The sequence below is a fragment of the Phocoena sinus genome, chromosome 20, assembly GCF_008692025.1.
Source record: "Phocoena sinus isolate mPhoSin1 chromosome 20, mPhoSin1.pri, whole genome shotgun sequence".
In the NCBI taxonomy this organism is placed as follows: Eukaryota; Metazoa; Chordata; class Mammalia; order Artiodactyla; family Phocoenidae; genus Phocoena; species Phocoena sinus.
The window spans coordinates 33,586,149-33,605,008 of NC_045782.1; the positions used below are offsets into that span (position 1 = coordinate 33,586,149).

Genomic DNA, 18,860 nt, shown 5'->3' on the forward strand with positions numbered 1-18,860 from the left:
ACACAGCATGTGGGATCTTAGTTCCCAGACCAGGGATCGAAGCCGCGCCCCCTGCACTGGAAGCACGGAGTCTTAACCACTGGACAGCCAGGAAGTCCCAGGAATGAGATTTTTAGGTCAACTGCTGAGCAACTGATAGATAAGAAAAGAATGGCTAATTTAATTAGAATAGAGCCAAATTCCATAGGATGGAAAGTGAACTGGTACTTAGTTACAATCTTCTAAAAAATTCTTTTAATATTTTAGAACCCTTGAGCTTACAGAAAGAGAAAACTAGGCTTAGCAATGACCATATGCCTATAAATCAAAATGGCTGCCTGACAAACTAACTGAATTCCCAAATGGTCAAATTCTTTGTGTTTTCCTAGAACAAGACAGCTCCCTTAAGAACTGCCCTTCTAGGACTTCCCTGGTGGTCCAGTGGTAAAGAATCCACCTTGCACTGCAGGGGACAGGGGTTAGATCCCTGATCACGGAACTAAGATTCCACATGCCTTGGGGCAACTAAGCCCACGCACCCCAACTACTGAGCTCGGGCACCTCAACTAGAGAGCCTGCATGCTGCAAACTACAGAGCCCACGTGCTCTGGAGCCCATGTCCCATGCACCACAACTAGAGAGAGAAACCCCACACGCCACGACTAGAGAGAAGCCTGCACACTGCAAGAGAAGATCCAACATGCCTCAACGAAGATCCCGTGTGCCGCAACTAAGACCCAATGCAGCCAAAAATAAAATAAAATAAATAATAAATAAATCTTAAAAAAAAAAAAGAACTATCCTTCTAGGGACTTCCCTGGTGGTCCAGTGGTTAAGACTCGGTGCTCCCAATGCAGGCAGCCCGGGTTCGATCCCTGGTCAGGGAACTAGATTCCACGTGCCACAAATAAGAGTCCACATGCCACGACTAAAAGATTCCCGCATGCTGCAGTGAAGATCTCGCATGCGGCAACAAAGATCCCATGTGCCACAACTAAGACCCGGCACAGATGGATAGATATAGATAAAAGAACTGTCCTTCTAAATGATGCAACAGAAACTGCTTCTGAACTTTGAAATAGTAATCTGTGGTTCTTAACCTTTCTGTGTGCCAGTCTGGTGAAGTGTATGACACCCTTCTCAAAATAATGGTTGTTTAAAACTTTCGTAACCAAAGGAAATGCTAAATTTGATTTAGAAATTAGTGAAAATAAAGGTGGAATGTTTTTCCTATCCAGCTTCACAGACCCCTGAATTTTGAGAGTCCACAGACCCCACTTTAAAAGCCCTGACAGGTTAGTGGAAGGAACCATCAAAGCGGAATTCTTCAGAATGCATCAATTCTGAATTCTTCATTTTTCAGACTTGCATTTGCAAGAACCAAGAGCTCACATACATGTAAGGCTTGCATATCCTACTTGTCAGCAATTTTCCCCCTTGTTCTACTGTCCTTAATTAATTTCGAGTTATGAATACTGTTTTATAATCACGAGAGACTGAGAATTATATTCAATAACACCACCACAAGAAGAAATAAATGTGATTTACCATTACTATTATAATTATCATTATTACCAAGTTATGCTTATTGAGGAAAGAGAAGGAAAAATATTAAAAGGCAAAGATAAATGCCATGTCTTAGAAGAATCCGGTGATCAGATACACACCCCTGCACACCAGCAGATCCACAGTACCCATCACTAACTACTGGATCTCAGCCACCCCTGGTTTGCTTTTCCCAAGAGGATGCAAGGCAAGGAAGGACCACAGCACATTCCTTTTGATTAGTGGGATGACATTTAAGAATAATAACTACTACATGTTGTTTTCTATTTCAATACGGGGAGACAGTTAAAGGTTTTCCAACTCAAAGGGAAGTCCATGGACCAGTAGCATCAGCAGCATCTGAGAACTTGTTAGAAATGCAGAATCAGGCCCACCTCAGAACAACAGAATCAGAGTCTGCATTTTAACAAGATCCCCAGGTGATTCGTATGCACATTAATGTTTGAGAAGCACTGATTTAAAGCATAAATAGATAAATTAAAACCGCCCTTGGAGAGTTTCCCTGGTGGCGCAGTGATTGAGACTCCGCCTGCCAATGCAGGGGGCACGGGTTCATGCCCCGGTCCGGGAAGATCCCACATGCCATGGAGCGGCTGGGCCCGTGAGCCATGGCCGCTAAGCCTGCGCGTGCGGAGCCTGTGCTCCGCAACGGGAGAGAAAGAAAAGAAAAAAAAAAAAAAAGAAGAAAACCCCTTGGAAAGGATCACTGAAAGTGTCAGGAACACAGGAAAGACCAGACCGGAAACACTGAAAATAAACTTCATAAATGTTTCTAAAGTTGGCCTTACTCACTTTTAACCACTAGCAGGAAAAAGGCTGTACAGAGCAACCTGTAACCTTTACAGCCCCACATATGTGCAACTTAACAGGGAGACAGCCAGCAAGCTGTAGCATATGACAGCAACACCTCCCAAGATTTATAATGTTACCCCAACCAACTTCATTACAAGGACTTTGGTTCCCAAAGGATTCATGAAGGTGTCATCATATTTTTGAGGTAATGGGAGTAGGAGAATGCAGAAGAAGAGATAAAGCAGAGGAAAGATAAAGTTTCATCTGATAAAAAAAGATGTATTATTTAAGTAGTTCATTCTTCAAAATACATTACAAATTCCAAAAGCAGTGCTTTACTTCCTTTAAACATAAACCAAAATTGTATTATAACAAACAGCAGAAGAACTGGAGGGCACCCAAATTTCAGGTCAGAGGAGTGAAATAATTTGTCCAAGGAAGTAGAACCCAGGTCCTCTAGCTCCCAGGCTCATGTTCTTTCTGCTGCAGCAACTGCTAATTTTACAGCCAAGTGTTTGCAACTGCTTTTCTGGTCTAGGGGAATATATATTTGCAAATTATGATTTTCTTCCCATAGCTACTCAGTAAAAAGTCAGTTCACTTTTTTCATTCAAACATGTTATCTCAACAACATGACATTTTCCAAATACTAAAACCAAAGAAATCCTTATTCTTAATAACTCTATGGGGAGGAAAAAAAGTGGTTGTAAATACTGTTAAACAAACTCAACTATGGGCTGCGGGGGAGGGAGGTGCGTGTCAGCTATATGTTCGTTAAAAACCTTACCTCTTACTTGATGCACAGGAATTAGCTTTCCAGCCAGCATATCATAGACATAAAGAACCTTGCTGTGAGTACTCGTGGCTAAAACCTCTTCTCCATTAGCACTGAAACAAGCTTTAAAGATCGGAAACTTTTCCAAATAGATGCTCTGAATTTTAGGATTTGTTTTTCCATCAACCTATAAGGAAGTACAAAATATTCCTTTTGATTATTTCCACAGACCATGTAAGCTGACTGTAAACACTTTTCACTACAAGTCTTTTTTTAAAATTTATTTATTTATTTTTGGCTGCGGTGGGTCTTCGTTGCTGTGCACGGACTTTCTCTAGTTGCAGTGAGTGGGGGCTACTCTTCATTGCAGTGCACGGGCTTCTCATTGCGGTGGCTTCTCTTGTTGTGGAGCAAGGGCTCTAGGCACATGGGTTTCAGTAGTCGTGGCACGTGGACTCAGTAGTTGTGGCTCACGGGCACTAGAGCACAGGCTCAGTAGCTGTGGTGCACAGGCTTAGCTGCTCTGCGGCATGTAGGATCTTCCGGCACCAGGGATCAAACCCGTGTCCCCTGCATTGGCAGGCGGATTCTTAACCGCTGTGCCACCAGGGAAGTCCCTACAAGTCTTCATTTAAAAATGCATACCTGGGGCTTCCCTGGTGGCACAGTGTCTTTCCCTGGAAAGACATTTCTAGGGCATCAAGCGAGTAGAAAGGTGCCACTTTAGGTAAGATGGCGAGGAAAGACATTTCTAGGGCCTCATGTGAGCAGAAAAGTAAGAATGAGGGTTTCCCTGGTAGCGCAGTGGTTGAGAGTCCGCCTGCCTATGCAGGGGACACGGGTTCGTGCCCCGGTCCGGGAAGATCCCACATGCCGTGAAGCGGCTAGGCCCGTGAGCCATGGCCGCTGAGCCTGCGCGTCCGGAGCCTGTGCTCCGCAACGGGAGAGGCCACAACAGTGAGAGGCCCGCGTACCGCAGAAAAAAAAAAAAAATGCATACCTGAAATAGCGATACAGCATTATCTAGTCCAGCGACCATCACAACCTGTGCACGAGGATGGAACTGCACAGACGAGATCCGAGCAGTAGTAGGACGTTCAGCATTAGCATGCTTGCAGTGCTTCATCTACAGAAAAATAAAGCTGGAATTTTATCAGTTCGAATGGGTTAACATTATTTTCTTTAAAGCATGAAGACATTATAAAGTAGTTTACAATGCAGAAGAAAGTGCATTGGAAGAGTAACCAGAAGACCACAGCTCTGCTACCAACTAGTATTCTAGTACAGTGCTTTACCATACAAGAATCCACTTTTCGGGGGCTTCCACTATATTGAAAATGCAATTACATAAAAAACACAGTATCGTATGATGTTTTCTTTGTAACCCCTGAAGATAAATTTTTGTGGTGACTACATTTTCAATGGAGGTGAATTCACCCTATGAGGAGCTAAATGAATTATCTCCACAGGGTGGGGAGAGACAGAATCACTCTGTCTAATAATTTACCATAATAAGGTCCCCTCTCACCATCTAAATTCGCATGCTACCCTTTTATAATGGGGAAAATTATGTCAAAGAGAGAACTGTTCATTTGGCATATATTTAACTGAAGCAAGTGCTGGGTAGGCACTTGGTTACCACAATGAACAAGTGAGACACAGTGATGAGTTAGACAGTAACTAGAGTAAGCCACTTCAGATAGGATGGCAAGGAAAGACATTTCTAGGGCATCATGTGAGCAGAAAGGTGCCACTTTAGGTAAGATGGCAAGGAAAGACATTTCTAGGGCATCATGTGAGCAGAAAGGTGCCACTTTAGGTAAGATGGCAAGGAAAGACATTTCTAGGGCGTCATGTGAGCAGAAAAGTGAGAATGAGGGCTTCCCTGGTGGCGCAGTGGTTGAGAGTCCGCCTGCCGATGCAGGGGACACGGGTTTGTGCCCCGGTCTGGGAAGATCCCACATGCCGCGGAGCGGCTGGGCCCGTGAGCCATGACTGCTGAGCCTGCGCGTCCGGAGCCTGTGCTTCGCAACGGGAGAGGCCACAACAGTGAGAGGCCCGCGTACCGCAAAAAAAAAAAAAAAAAAAAGTTAAGAATGAGTTGGTCACTGGCAGTGCTTAAAGAACACATGGAGGGATGAGCAAGAGCAAAGGTTCAGGGGCAAGAAAGAACTTGGCATGTGCAAGAAACAGAAAGAAGGCCTGTGTGGCATGAGTAAGGAATAAGAGGAAAAGGCATCAGATGAAGTTGAAGACATCGGCAAAGGCCAGATCCTGTGAAGGGCAGTGTAGACTATGGTAAGGAATTCAGAAGTTTTCAAAGAGCAATGAAAAGTGACAGGACATGATATTTTATTTTTAAGAGAGCCCTCAGGCTACTATAGGAAGAATGGTTTAGGAAGAAGGAAAGTGGAAGTGGAGAGTCTAGCCACAAAGCTGTTGCTATGCGCTGGGCGAGAGATGAGAGCAGCATGAACAAGGCTGGTGCCAACAGAAGGAACAAGAAATGCAAAAGGAGGAATCAAATAACATTCCTAAAAAATTCCTGGGAACATAATTTAATCTTGTTTTTGCAAAAGGTAAAAAACCTAACACAAATATTTACCAAGGCAAAATGACAGCAAGCACATTTAATCCCACAGATAACAGGAATCCATACATTTGTAACTGGGAAGTATACTGGATTTCAGAGGTAATTAGTTGGATTGACCCAATTTTACTGATTCTCACCTTTAAGATTCCTTTAGGAAGAGAGGTTGATGTGGAGATGAAATTCCCAGTCCTTTGCAACAAATCATCTTCATCCTCTTCACTTTCATCTAAGTCAAACAAACCCATAGGCTGATCTTCAGAATCAATGAGATGGCCATTACCTATCCCAAACGTCTATATTTCAAACTTCAACTCCCCTCCCAGTCTCCCAACCTTAATCGTTTCACTTAAGCTGCAACTGGTAAAAGTAAAACAGCCAAACAAATTTGAAGGAGAGGAAAACGATGACAAGACCTCCATGTATACGGTTAAAATCAACGCCTGACTCTGGAACAAAAGACACGCATTCACTACAGTGACTAAAACAACATGAAATGAAGATGAAACGGAGTCAGCATTTAATTTAAAAAGAGAAACTCGTAACAGTGGCAAGATGAGCAACAGGATGAACAGCAGATCTAGCTTAACAACTCACAGGAAAAAGAACTAGAACTTTTAGCTGACTGAAAGAACAATGCCAGCAAACTGTGTATCAAAACTTCCAAGAGAGGTAATAGGGCTGCTTTTCCCCTGGAGATGACTGACGATTCTAGTAAAGAAAGCTGAGAAGCTAAACAGAGTGTTTAAAACACTTGTAGGGTTAAGAGAGCAAAAACTAGTACCAAAAGCCCTCTAAGGTTCCTAAGGAGTCTGGTAAACCACCAGGCTCTGGATTGTTGCCACAAAAGGCTATACATAAAATTAAAGGTGAAATCAAAGAATTACGAGAAAATCTCCCAAGAACAGAAACCCAGCATTGAATCCTCACACTCTCTCACTAGAATAAGATGCTCTAGGATTGCTAGTGCCCACTGCCCAACCACCTACCCAAAAACAAACATACAAATTCTCTGGAGAAAGATACCATTGTCCTAGACCTCTAGTTAATCAATACTATTTCTCATATACAATGCCCACCATTCAATGACATATAACCAGGTAAATATTGACAAGGTAAGATAACTTAACTGAAAACCTAAAGAAAAACAAACAATCCTCACAGGAGATCTAGAATGAAGTTATCAGACATAAAACTTTTAAATATTACATTTAAAACTCATAGAAAAAGAGATCAGGTCTGTGGTTACCAGAGATGGAGGGTAACGTGAGGGGAATTGGATGAAGACAGTCAAAAGGTACCAACTTCCAGTTATAAGAAATAAGTACTAGGGATATAATGTACAACGTGATAAATACAACTCTGCTGTATGTTATATATGAAAGGTGTTGACAGTAAATCCTAAAACTTCTCACCACAAGAAAAAATACTTCTTTTCTACTTCTTTAATTTTTATCTATTTTTATCATGAGATGATGGATGTTCACTGAACTTACTGAGGTAATCATTTCATGATGCATGTAAGTCAAATCATTATACTATGCACCTTAAACTTATACAGTGCTCTATGTCAATTATATCTCAGTAAAACTGGAAGGAGGGCTTCCCTGGTGGCACAGTGGTTGAGAGTCCACCTGCCGATGCAGGGGTCACGGGTTCGTGCCCCGGTCTGGGAGGATCCCACATGCCGTGGAGTGGCTGGGCCCGTGAGCCATGGCCGCTGAGCCTGTGCATTCGAAGCCTGTGCTCCGCAACGGGAGAGGCCACAACAGTGAGAGGCCCGCGTACCGCAAAAAAAAAAAAAAAAACTGGAAGGAAAAATAATAATAAAAAATAAATAAAATAAAAAATTTATGTTTAACATATTAGAGATAATGAAAGGCAAGACTCAGAATTAAGCCAGAGAACTAGACTATTAAAAAAAAAGAACCAAATGGAAATTCTAGAACTGAAAAACAGTAATTAAAACTAACACCCCAGTGGATGGTGTTAACAGGATATCAAAATTACCTGAAGAGAGAATTAGTGGTCTGGAAAAAGGATCAGAAAAAAATATCCAGACTAAAGTACAGAAAGCAGAAAGACAGAAGATACAGAAAGCAGAAAGACAGAAGATACAGAAAAGAACACAGTCTACAGCCATACCACCCTGAATGCACCTAATCTCATCAGAAAAGAACAAAGAATGTTTAAAAAAAATTTTTTAACATACATGTAATTGGTATCCCAGAAGGAAAGAAAGAATGGAACAAAAACAATGTGTGAAGAGATAACAGGCAAGAATTTCCAAAACTTAGAAAAGACATGTAGCCAGATTCAACAGCACCTATGAAGACCAAGCAGAATACAAAGCAAGCTAAAAACACTGGAATACTGCGGCAGGGGGCTGGGGGGTGGGGGGTGGGGGTGAATAAATTGACAAAACAGCAACAATAAAACTCCATAATATTAAGGAATTACTACTGATTTCTGAAGGTGTATGCTAATAGCATTATAGCTGTGTTTAAAGGGGGGAGTACTTCTCTTTCAAAGATGCTCAATCTAGGGACTTCCCTGGTGGTCCAGTGGTTAAGACCCCGTGCTTCCACTGTAGGGGGCACAGGTTCAATCCCTGGTCAGGGAACCTGCATGCCAGTGGGCCAGTGGGGGGAAAAAAAAAAAAGGTAATTCAGGAAAAAAAAAAAGATAATCTAGTATTTACAGATAAAAACAAATAATATGTTGGAGATAACTGTGAAGCTGGGTTGTAGTCACCACTCCGCCAATAAGTATACCTTGGACAAGTCACTTCTATCTTTTTGAACTTTACTACTGTCATATGTACAATTAAGGTATTAGACTTGTATATCCCAGATAGTAACAGACTGGCTAACTGTTGACCTAATTCATTTCCTTTTTCTCCTGGGCACAAAGACAAACTATATTTCCTCGTATTGCATGCAGTTAGTGTGGCCTCGTGACTGAGTTCTGGCCAATAAAATGTAGGTGAAAGTATCACGTAGCACTTCCAGGACAGGACAATAAAAACTTCCCTTGGTGAGTTCTCTCTCTTCTCCTATAAGTCAACTGGTGGTCAATATCCTAGGCAACATTGGAAGAGCCAGCCTGAAGATGGCAGAACGTCTATAAACTTGGGCCCCTTAAGTAGAGCATCACCTTCTCACCACCTCAATTGTACTCATAGGAAAAAAAACAATTCTACTGGATTAAGCCACTGGGATCTGGGAGATTTCCTGCTTCAATGTCAGCATAAACCTAATCTATATCTAAACTGCTGTAGTTCTATGAATCCAATATTCTAAAATGGATAATAAAATTATATTTCATCCAGGAAGGTAAACTGATGACCGAGGTTTATAATTATGCCATGTAAAAAAAAGTGACAGGATGGGACTTCCCTGGTGGTCCAGTGGTTAAGACTCCACGTTCCCAATGCAGTGGGCATGGGTTCGATCCCTGGCCTGGGAACTAGGATCCCACATGCTGCGTGGGGCAGCCAAAAAAAAAAAAAAAAGTGACAGGACAAGATGATTAACATATTTTTAAAAACCTGGAAAGACATTTCTCAAATAACAGAAGACTCTTATATGAAAGAGAGATAAGATTATATCTCTTCAAAAGGTAGGACTACAGTGTAGGGAGGCTAAATTTCAATAGTAAAAAAATTACAATTAGTTTTTAAAGAGAAGAAGAAAAGAGGAAGAAATAGTCTAATAAAGGGCACAACATTATTTGAAATATTTAAGCAGAGGCTAAATTATCATCTAACAGATGTTATAGAGAATTTTCTTGCAGCAGATAAAGTCGGGCTACATCACTAAGAGTCCTTCAACCTCTAAAAGTATCTGGTTGGAAACCAGAAGGTAAGTTTCTACTTAATAACAGATTGAGTTTTCTAACAGAGTTATATAAAACTGGCTCCTTGTAAGGGCTCCCTATATGTGAATACCATGAAGACTGACATGGGTGGGGAGATGGGAGGGAGAGGTGATGATGATAATCCAACAGAGGTTCATCAGATACCAAAGATGCTAAGAAAGGAGCTCCTGTATTACAATGGGAGGATATACTCTGGAGTTCCTCAAGGATTTCAGAAGTCAATTCCAAGGCTAAAATTTATAACTCCAAGAACTCAAATCAGATCTTGGCCAAACCATCCATATAAATAATATCTAAACTCAAAGACCTAAACAGCAGAAAACAGTTTTGGTACAAGTCAAACTTAAAATCTGCAGTTGAAAAATAGGTTTTTAGAAAGTGAATAATCATCTGGGCCTAACCTGACATGTGCTCCTTAGAAAGACATTCCATTTCCTAGTGGATAGCTAGATCAGCTGCTCATGTCTTTGGAAGGGGCTCTGAATCAAGAAATAACACTACTACTTATTTTTTACTTAATCTATGCCATAATGTAACAGTTCTGTTGAGGAAAAACATCATAAAATCCATCCATTATTGTCTCTACAAGTAAAGAATATGCTACTAAGTACCTCTTACACTATTGTAGAAGAGCTTCCTTCAGAGAAATGATAGACTTCAAAACCAGACATAAAAAAAAAAAAAGACATAAAAAAAAACACAAAAAAAAAACACACCAGGTTTTAACAAGCCTCGTGAGAAACCTCAAACAATAACAGAACAGGAATAGGAATCTATTTATCAACTTAAACAGAGGTGTCAACACTCACCATCTGAAGATGTTTTCCGCTTATTGGTTTCTGCCCAGGCAGGTACTCCCCCCATGGCATGCTGGAATCTAAGCAAAAATGTAAAAATAAAATTTTGTAGTGACCACTGTATTTATATAGAGTTTAATACATTTCAAGAATATAGGTCAGAGCATGAATAGAATCTCTTCCAAAGAAGTTATCTTTCAGAACAGAAGGGCTACTCACACAGGATAGTCCTAAATTGGTAATAACCACCTGGATACATATTTGTTGTTATTTATTTACATCTAGTTACATAGTTGTCTTATTTGCACATATCAACACACCAGATCTGGTGACTAAGTAAAGAAATAGAAATCTCTTTGTGGTTATAAATCAATGCTATAGTACACAGAGTACACAAAAGAATGCTAGAACATGTCTGAAAGAAAACCACCAGATTGGTAAAATAAACAAAACTTCATCATATATCCTTTGCATAAAATGGGAGCATTTCATCCTGGAAAAAGTAAGCTTCAGGAGAAGCATGACAGTTATATTCTGAAGGGCTGGTATTTGGAAGCCTGAAAAGAATCTTTCTGTTTAATGCAGAATCACAGACAAGTCCACCAAACTAAGCCCACTGGCCATAAGTAACTAGAAAACTGGACAAAATACGTGAAACTATTTTCAGAAATTGGACAACAGGCAACATAGGACTATGATCTCTAAGAGAAGAAAAATAACAAGGTGAGCAATGCCATTACTGGGATTTTCCCCTCAAGGCATTTTTATAAGACCCTGACACAGAAACAAGGAGACAAAGATCAGACTTGAAAGAGGCTGAAACAACACGAATTTGAGGGGCAGTCAACTGTAGAAGAAAAAGAGAAAGAGCTCCAGAAATCTGCACAGGGGTCCACAGACACTTCTTCTGAATACTAAACTGAACACTCATAGGATGAAACTCCATGAGGTCAAGCAAAGATCTACTGGGGGTCTGTAAGTTGCACAGAACCAAAACTCAGACATTTGAGTTCAACCAGTCAGAGGAAGGGTCCCTACTGAACACTCAGGGCATTCAGGAGAGATCCCAGGAAGGTCATAACTTAATAATGGGGCTAAACCAGCCTAGAATAAATGCTACTGTAGAAGAAAGCTAAAAACAAATCCTGAAAGGATCAAAGTGATTTCCAAGTCAATTAACTGCCTGCCAAGGCAAAGTTCAACACACATTAAAAGCAAAAAACAAAATCCAGACACTGAACAACATTCACACTGCCCAGAATCCAATCAAAATTACTAGATATACAGAGAAGCAGAAAAACATGAACCATAACCAGAAGAAAAAGCAGTCAACAGAAACAGAAATGACCGACCTGACAGAATTAGCACACAAGGACTTTAAAATAGCTAATACACATAAAAAGGAACAAAATTGTGCCATTTGCAGAGATGTAGATGGACCTAGAGACTGTCATACAGAGTGAAGTAAGTCAGAAAGAGAAAAACAAATACCCTATGCTAACACATATATATGGAACCTAAAAAAAAAAAAGAAGGTTCTGATGAACCTAGGGTCAGGACACGAATAAAGACTCAGACGTAGAGAATGGACTTGAGGACATGGGGAGGGGGAAGGGTAAGCTGGGACGAAGTGAGAGAGTGGCATGGACTTATAAATACTACCAAATGTAAAATAGATAGCTAGTGGGAAGCAGCCATATAGCACAGGGAGATCAGCTCGGTGCTTTGTGTCCACCTAGAGGGGTGGGATAGGGAGGGTGGGAAGGAGATGCCAGAGGGAGGAGATGTGGGGATATATGTATAGCTGATTTGTTATACAGCAGAAACTAACACACCACTGTAAAGCGTTTATACTGCAATAAAGATGTTAAAAAAAAACATCATTGATTATATTTAAATGGCAGGATTACAGGTTTTTTCCAAAGATTTTGTACTTGATTCCTTCTCAGACCCCCATACTAAAACTTAATCATGTCTTCCAAGAACAATGCTCTTCCAATTCAAAATGGAAATCTGACTACCCAAGAAGCCAAAGACTGAGCAAATCAAAATAAAATACTGGTTATAAATACATCTTGGCAAACCTATAAAAAAGGACACTTACTCTTCCTTAAGTCTCTTTTGAAGCTCATCTTTTGAAAGCTTATTTTCACTGGCATTTTTCATCATATCTTTCCGAAAACGATTGTTCATCATGTCAACCCTATAAAAAAAACAGAAAACAGCATGCTTTCAATAACTTAAAGAATCAACAGAAATAGTTGCTGCCTTTAGTATTTTGAGCAAACAACATAGGTCAAGATTTATAAGATGTGGAACATCTCCAATGCACATTCTCCATTCTTCCCGAAACAAAAAGGAATCTCCAATATTTTGGATCATCTAGTTTACCCTTTGAAGAGCTATTTCAAATTCACAATTACTTATCTAGACACAGCTTATGCCATTCACCAAAATAAATTCCAGGTAAATCAGAGTTAAATACAAAAAATCAAAAAACAAGAAAAACCAAAACCTTAAAATACTGTGAAGGAAAAATACAGGCAAATATTTCTCTCTCTCTGAAGAACTTTTACTAAAAACAACAGCAAAAAAAAAAAAAAAGGAAAAGTGTCATAGACTTCACTACATCAACATTAAAATATTCTGTGCATTAGACAACATTAAAACAAACTTAAAGGCAAACAAAAAGCTAGATAATGTGCAATAACTTTGACATATAAAGGTTCGAAATTCTCAATATGCAAGGAGCTGATATACTAAAATCATTAATAAACAGTCTCATCTGCCATTTGCAACAACATGGATGACCCTGGAGGACGTCAAGCTAAGTGAAATAAAACAGACATCAAAGAGAAGTACTGCATAATCTCACTTATATGTGGAATCTGAAAAGAGTAGAATACGTAGAAGCGAAGAGCAGAATGATGGTTACCAGGGGTGAGAAGGTAGAGGAAATAGGGAGATGTTGGTTAAAGGGTTCAAAGCTGCAGTTACGTAGCATGACTGCAGTTAATGACAATATTGTAGGCTGGAAATTAGCTAAGGGAGTAGATTTCAGGGGCTTTCACCACAAATAAAAATGGCAACCATCTGAAGAAATGGAAATGCTAATTAACTCACGTGACTATAGTAATAACTTCACCATGTATATATAGCAAATAATCATGTTGTACACCTTATGTACAATTTTTATTTTAAAAATAAAAACACAAAATGAAAGTCTCCAGTAGACAAATACGCAAAGACATAATAGAGACTACTTTTAAGAAAAACCAACGACTAATAGTTTTCTCAACACAAGTTAGATGTTTCCTACCCTAAACTATCACCCTAAACTGACAATGTCTGAAAAAAGAGAAATAATTGCTTTTATTTTTCTTTAAGATTTTTTTGATGTGGACCATTTTCAAAGTTTTTATTGAATTTGTTACAATATTGCTTCTGTTTTATGTTGTGGGTTTTTGGCCGCAAGGCATGTGGGATCTTAGCTCCCCCACCAGGGATCGAACGCGCACCCCCTGCACTGGAAGGCAAAGTCTTAACCACTTGGACCGCCAGGGAAGTCCAGAGAAATCATTGCTTTTAAAATGGAGTGAAATGGACACTTTTCAATGGAAAGGTAAATTAGCAGAACCTCAGGGTCAGCCTGGCAGTATTTATCAAGAACCTTAAAAATGTCTGCTCTTTGACTAAGTTCATCTACCTCAAAGAATCTTTCTTAAATAATTTTAAGTAGAAAAAGATTTATGCGTAAAGATGCTCATCTCAACATCAATCTATTAAAAGGAAAAATATTTATCCAACAATAGCTATGTAAATTATGGTTAAATCATATAATGGACTATAATACATCCATTTAAAAATGTTTATAAAGGTTTTTTTTTTTTTAATTGGGGAAAATACTTGCAATACAATACATTCTCATCTTAAGGTACATATTGTACATTATGGCTAACTTTTTTGGGTCTTTTCTCAATTTCAGGCATTGTGTTAAGAGCTCTACATACACTATTTAATCTCAAGAGCCTTCTGATACAGTTACTATTATCTCCATTTTACACATGAGAAAAGGTAGGTTCCAAACTTGCCAATGGTCAGTTAGGACTGGCCAAACTAGGAGGCAAACTCAGGTCTGACCCCAAACACTGTGCTCTTTTAGCTTTTCTATACAGCACAGAAAAAAGAGGGAGAGATGTATGCCAACATGTTAACAGTGGTTCTCCCTCGGTGATGGGATTATGAATGATCTTTGCTATACTTTCCAGTACTTTTCAAGTCTTCACGTACTCACATATTCAGAAAGAGAACTTTCTTAAAACCTGCAAAGTAACTTTTGAAGAATCCGGAGGGACTCCAGAAGAAAAATTAGGCAACCTACATCTCCTCATCTTCATCTTCTTCGTCCAACCAAACTGGCTTCTTTTGAGGTGGAAAATTATCTTTTGCTTCATTCTCCACTTCAGAGTCACCTGAGTCTTCCTGTACTTGAACCTAGAAAAGACAAAATACCCACAAGCACTGAGTCTTTCATACCCCATGGTGGCAGACTTTGCAGAATGGTGGCTTGTAGAATGCTTTGTTTTTATGGCCCTCTTATCAAATTATGGGACAGAATGCTACCACAGCAAATGCTGGAGATCGAACAGAAAATGAGGAGATTAGAGAATGGCACCAGCCGTTGGACACATGAGGTAAGATTGGAATAGTCAGAGTCAACTTGCTGAAAGGAAAAAACCAAGTAAGACAAGTAAAAAAGGTAAGTTGGGCTTCCCCGGTGGCGCAGTGGTTGAGAGTCTGCCTGCCGATACAGGGGACACGGGTTCGCGCCTCGGTCCGGGAAGATCCCACATGCCGCAGAGTGGCTGGGCCTGTGAGCCATGGCCGCTGAGCCTGCGCTCCGCAGTGGGAGAGGCCACAACAGTGAGAGGCCCGCGTACCGCAAAAAAAAAAAAAAAAAAAGGTAAGTTGACAGATGAATAAAGGAGCAGGGAAAATCACAGAACTACAGAAATCACAGGACCAAAGGCAGACACCTAGATAAAATAAACATGACTGAATGTCATAATTAAGTCATATTTCATATTCATAAACATACTTCTCCACTTTTCTTAACTGTTCTTGACCCCTTACCTCCTCAAGAAACTTTATACTACCCAAACAAATCTAAATCTAGACCACAGAATTTCACCTGAAGTGAGCTTGAGAGCTTTCCCAAAACCACATGATAGAAATGTCCAAATGATTTCTACTTGCTCTATTATTGGCCTATGATCCTTCAAAGCCCAACAAACCCCACCTCACTTAAACTGTTTCTTTTCCCGAATGGGAAACTGTCACACAGTTCAGCATTTTTCCAGTAGTATTTCTCTATCTCCCAACTAGATTCTGCAACCTCTCCCATAAGCACCCAAATGAGGTTCTGGCAATCAACTGATACTTGCTAGATCTGCATTCGTTTATCAAACTGAGTAATTCTCAGTAAGGCTTTGCTTGACTACCCTATGTAAAATTTCACAGGCCCCCTCGACACACGCTTATCTCCCTTTCTTGAACGCCTTTATTTTTTTTTTCCTTCAGCACTTCACTGACATAACTTGAATTTTATCTTCTGCCTCTGCCACTAAGTATCCAAGCTCCAAAAAGGCAGGGGTTTTTGTTAGTTTTCGCCCACTGCTGTTTCTCCTCCAGTGCCTAGAAACTGCCTGGGACTCCCTATATTGGAAGAAAAGACAGGTATAGGATTAAAAAAAAAAAAAAGGCAAAAAGCATGCAAAAAATTATAATCAATTAATCATGCAGGGTTTGCACTGCCAGAAGTATCTGGCGCCAAACTGGCTCACAAATATTACTTTAATAGACGAATACACGGCCACTCTCAAAAGCTGGCTTATCAACCACTCGATGTGGTTGTTAAAACAGACTCCCAGGCCTGTGCCCACGAATTCTGATTTCACAAACGAAGTGGAACCCCTGAATCATAGCAAGTATTGAGGCAGGCGATTGAATGACCAAGAGAGAAGAAACACTGAGTCTGGGGAGAAAACAGTGGAACTGAGCCACTGCCACTAATCGAAAGATGCTCACGATTAGTTGGCTAAACGAATATGTGTTGAGCGCCTGCTGCATACCAGGCTCAGCGGCTCCCTCCGGGGCGGAGAAAGGCGCGGTCTCCGCCCTCCCGGAACTTTCAGTCTGGCACCCCGCGGCGTCCGCATTCCCGGTTCCCTCCCACCTGAACGCTCCCCTGCGCCACAGGTCGCCCAGGCTCCGCCCTCGGAGGCACACCGCCCACCGAGAGCCCAGCCCGCAAGTCGCGGCCTCCCTCACCCGTGGGCCCCGCAGACGCCGCAGCAGCGCGTCCTCGTCGTCCTCGACGTCGCCGAAGACCAGCTCCTCCAAGCACCGCTCCACGGCCGGCTTGTCCTCCTCCAGCGTCTGGCGGTTCCGCTGCCGGAGCCGTCTCTCCTCCTCGGCCGCGACTACGGCGGCCGCCGCGCGCGGCCGGGCCGGCGATTTCCGCTGAAATGAAGGAGCAGCCTTTTGGAGCGGCCCGCCCGGCCCCGCAGCTCTATCGTCCGGCCTCATTCGGGTCTTCCGGTCTGGTCTCGCTCCGGCTCTCCGGTCCGGTCTCGTTCGGTTCCTCCGTTCCGGCGGCATGGTTCGGTTTGAGAAGGAACGCAGGTGCTCACGTGGATCCTCACAGCGCGTGCGCCGAGGCCCTCGCTTTCCGTAGCGGCTGAGGCCACGGGGGGCCGGAAAGAGGCTGCACAGCCCTGTGAGCACGTGACCAGCACTGTCCCCCTTGTGTAACGCCCATCCCCTCACGAGCCCCTCCCCGTGTGGGAGTTCCTCCGAGAGAACCAATCTTCCGGGTGGAGGGGGAAGCGGCGTGACTGGAGTGGAAATTTTTTTCCAACACAACTTCGCAGCTGCAATTGATTGAAAGGAGCGCAAGAAAGCCAGGGTATAAACTGAGATGACAGGCTAATACTGCTGCTCTTCTTCCTAACTTTTTAACCACTCGACTTACACGAGCCCAATCGCCTTTTCCACCCCTTCGTCTTGGTACGGCCCTTGGAGTACGGAGCCTGCAGAGGGTCCCACGCTGGAAGACAGACGGAGGGTATGTAGGGAAGTGGGCCAATCGGGGCGCGGGTCACGGCGCAGGCGCGTTGGGGAGGGAGGGCTATGCTAATGTTGTTGATATCCTGGGGCCACCCGAGTTAAAGGGGGGAAATCCGGGGGCTGCCGCCGCCGCCACCGGTCTGGGCCCAGTCGGGGCCCCCCTGTAGTCGCCGTAGTCCCGGGGAGAGGCGCCTGCCCCCAGCTCGGGAGGGGGCGCCGCGGGCCCGGGGAGCACGGACAGCCCCTACCCATGAGGCCCTGATGGAAAACACAAAGGATCTGGTGAGAGCCGAGCGCGGCATCTGCTTTGTGTGCCAGGTTGGGGGGACGCCGGCAGGCCCCCGACCCCAGGAACCCCTGCAGCCCCCTGACCCCGCTCCCAGGCCTGCTTCTCCATCCCACGCCCCCTCCACCTCCGGAGCCCCCCTCCCCCTACCGGCCGTTAAACGATTCGGGGGTTCCCCTCCCCCCACCCCCGGACTCATCAGGGTTCTTTCTATCCTCTTTACTTTTTGGAAGAAAAATTTTAGAAGAAAGTTCTCTTCGTTCCGGTCCCCCGTCCCCCTTCAGCTCTGGCTTGGGGAGAAAGGCTGGATTTGAGACTTCCTTTTTTGGCCGCCCAAGAATCGGGGAGTGGAGTCTTCACTTCTCCCAAGGGGACAGAGTTTTGGTGCTTTGCAGGGGAAGGCGCCTCTCCGCTGTGGGGCAGGTGCCACGAGGCGTTTCGCACGTGGAGGTGGAAAAATTGAAAGGGGGCGGGGTGGGCACGTGTGGGATGGGAGAGGTGGGAGTGGTGATTGGGAAGCCGCCGCCTATTTAAAAGGGTTCTAAGTCGGTGGGCTTTTACGACCGTTGCGTTCTCTTTTGTGAAATAAGAATCCTAACATTTCAGAGTCCGAAGAGACATTAGAGGTCACCCAAAGCAGCCGTCCCCTGTGCAGCCTCTCTGACAAGTGGTAGGTAGCCTGGCCTCTGCCTAAACCCCTGCAAACACTGAGCGCTCGCTGCTGCCATGGAAAGCCCTTGCCGTTCAGTTCTGATTGTTGTTTGCCTACCCTTATTAGACTCTTTAGACTCATTCATGTCCTTATTAAGTGGATTCCCTTTTTACTTCTCAAATTTTCTCTCACATTCTCCTCACCCACTGCTCATTGGCCTATATTTTGTGTGCCAGGAAAGAACAGCAGGGAAGTGGGGGAAGGAGGGCTTGAGAGATAGTGAGGGCCGTCTGAAAACTTTGTTTTGTTACATTCGTCAGTTCAAATGTGCTGGCTTCTATGTCTGAGAATGGTTGATATTTTTCTACAGGAAGTTTGGGAAATAGGATCTGGGAATTTCATGACTGTTTTCTCTC

At 42.7% G+C, this 18,860-nt stretch overlaps 2 protein-coding genes across 14 annotated transcripts in view; one reads left to right on the forward strand and one right to left on the reverse strand.

Annotated features, from left to right (window-relative positions):
• UTP18 (UTP18 small subunit processome component) overlaps positions 1-17,168 on the reverse strand; it is a 40,097-nt gene extending 22,929 nt beyond the window's left edge. For both annotated transcript variants that reach the window (XM_032615673.1, XM_032615672.1), the window contains exons 1-7: positions 16,709-17,168; positions 14,760-14,872; positions 12,483-12,581; positions 10,391-10,458; positions 5,843-5,931; positions 4,113-4,238; positions 3,125-3,299 (exon numbers count right to left, since the gene is read on the reverse strand). In XM_032615673.1, coding sequence (XP_032471564.1) covers positions 3,125-3,299; positions 4,113-4,238; positions 5,843-5,931; positions 10,391-10,458; positions 12,483-12,581; positions 14,760-14,872; positions 16,709-17,038 — 1,000 coding nt within the window. In that variant the 5' untranslated portion in view covers positions 17,039-17,168. The remainder of the gene's footprint in view (positions 1-3,124; positions 3,300-4,112; positions 4,239-5,842; positions 5,932-10,390; positions 10,459-12,482; positions 12,582-14,759; positions 14,873-16,708) is intronic.
• Positions 17,169-17,259: 91 nt separating this feature from the next.
• Positions 17,260-18,860, forward strand: part of MBTD1 (mbt domain containing 1) — a 70,200-nt gene continuing 68,599 nt past the window's right edge. For 7 of the 12 annotated variants that reach the window (XM_032615659.1, XM_032615669.1, XM_032615668.1 and 4 more), the window contains exon 1: positions 17,568-17,788. In XM_032615659.1, the coding sequence (XP_032471550.1) occupies positions 17,768-17,788 (21 nt within the window). In that variant the 5' untranslated portion in view covers positions 17,568-17,767. Of the gene's footprint in view, positions 17,505-17,567; positions 17,789-18,398; positions 18,463-18,860 lie in introns of those variants that run through there. The other 5 variants (XM_032615666.1, XM_032615665.1, XM_032615664.1 and 2 more) reach the window with 3 other exon arrangements.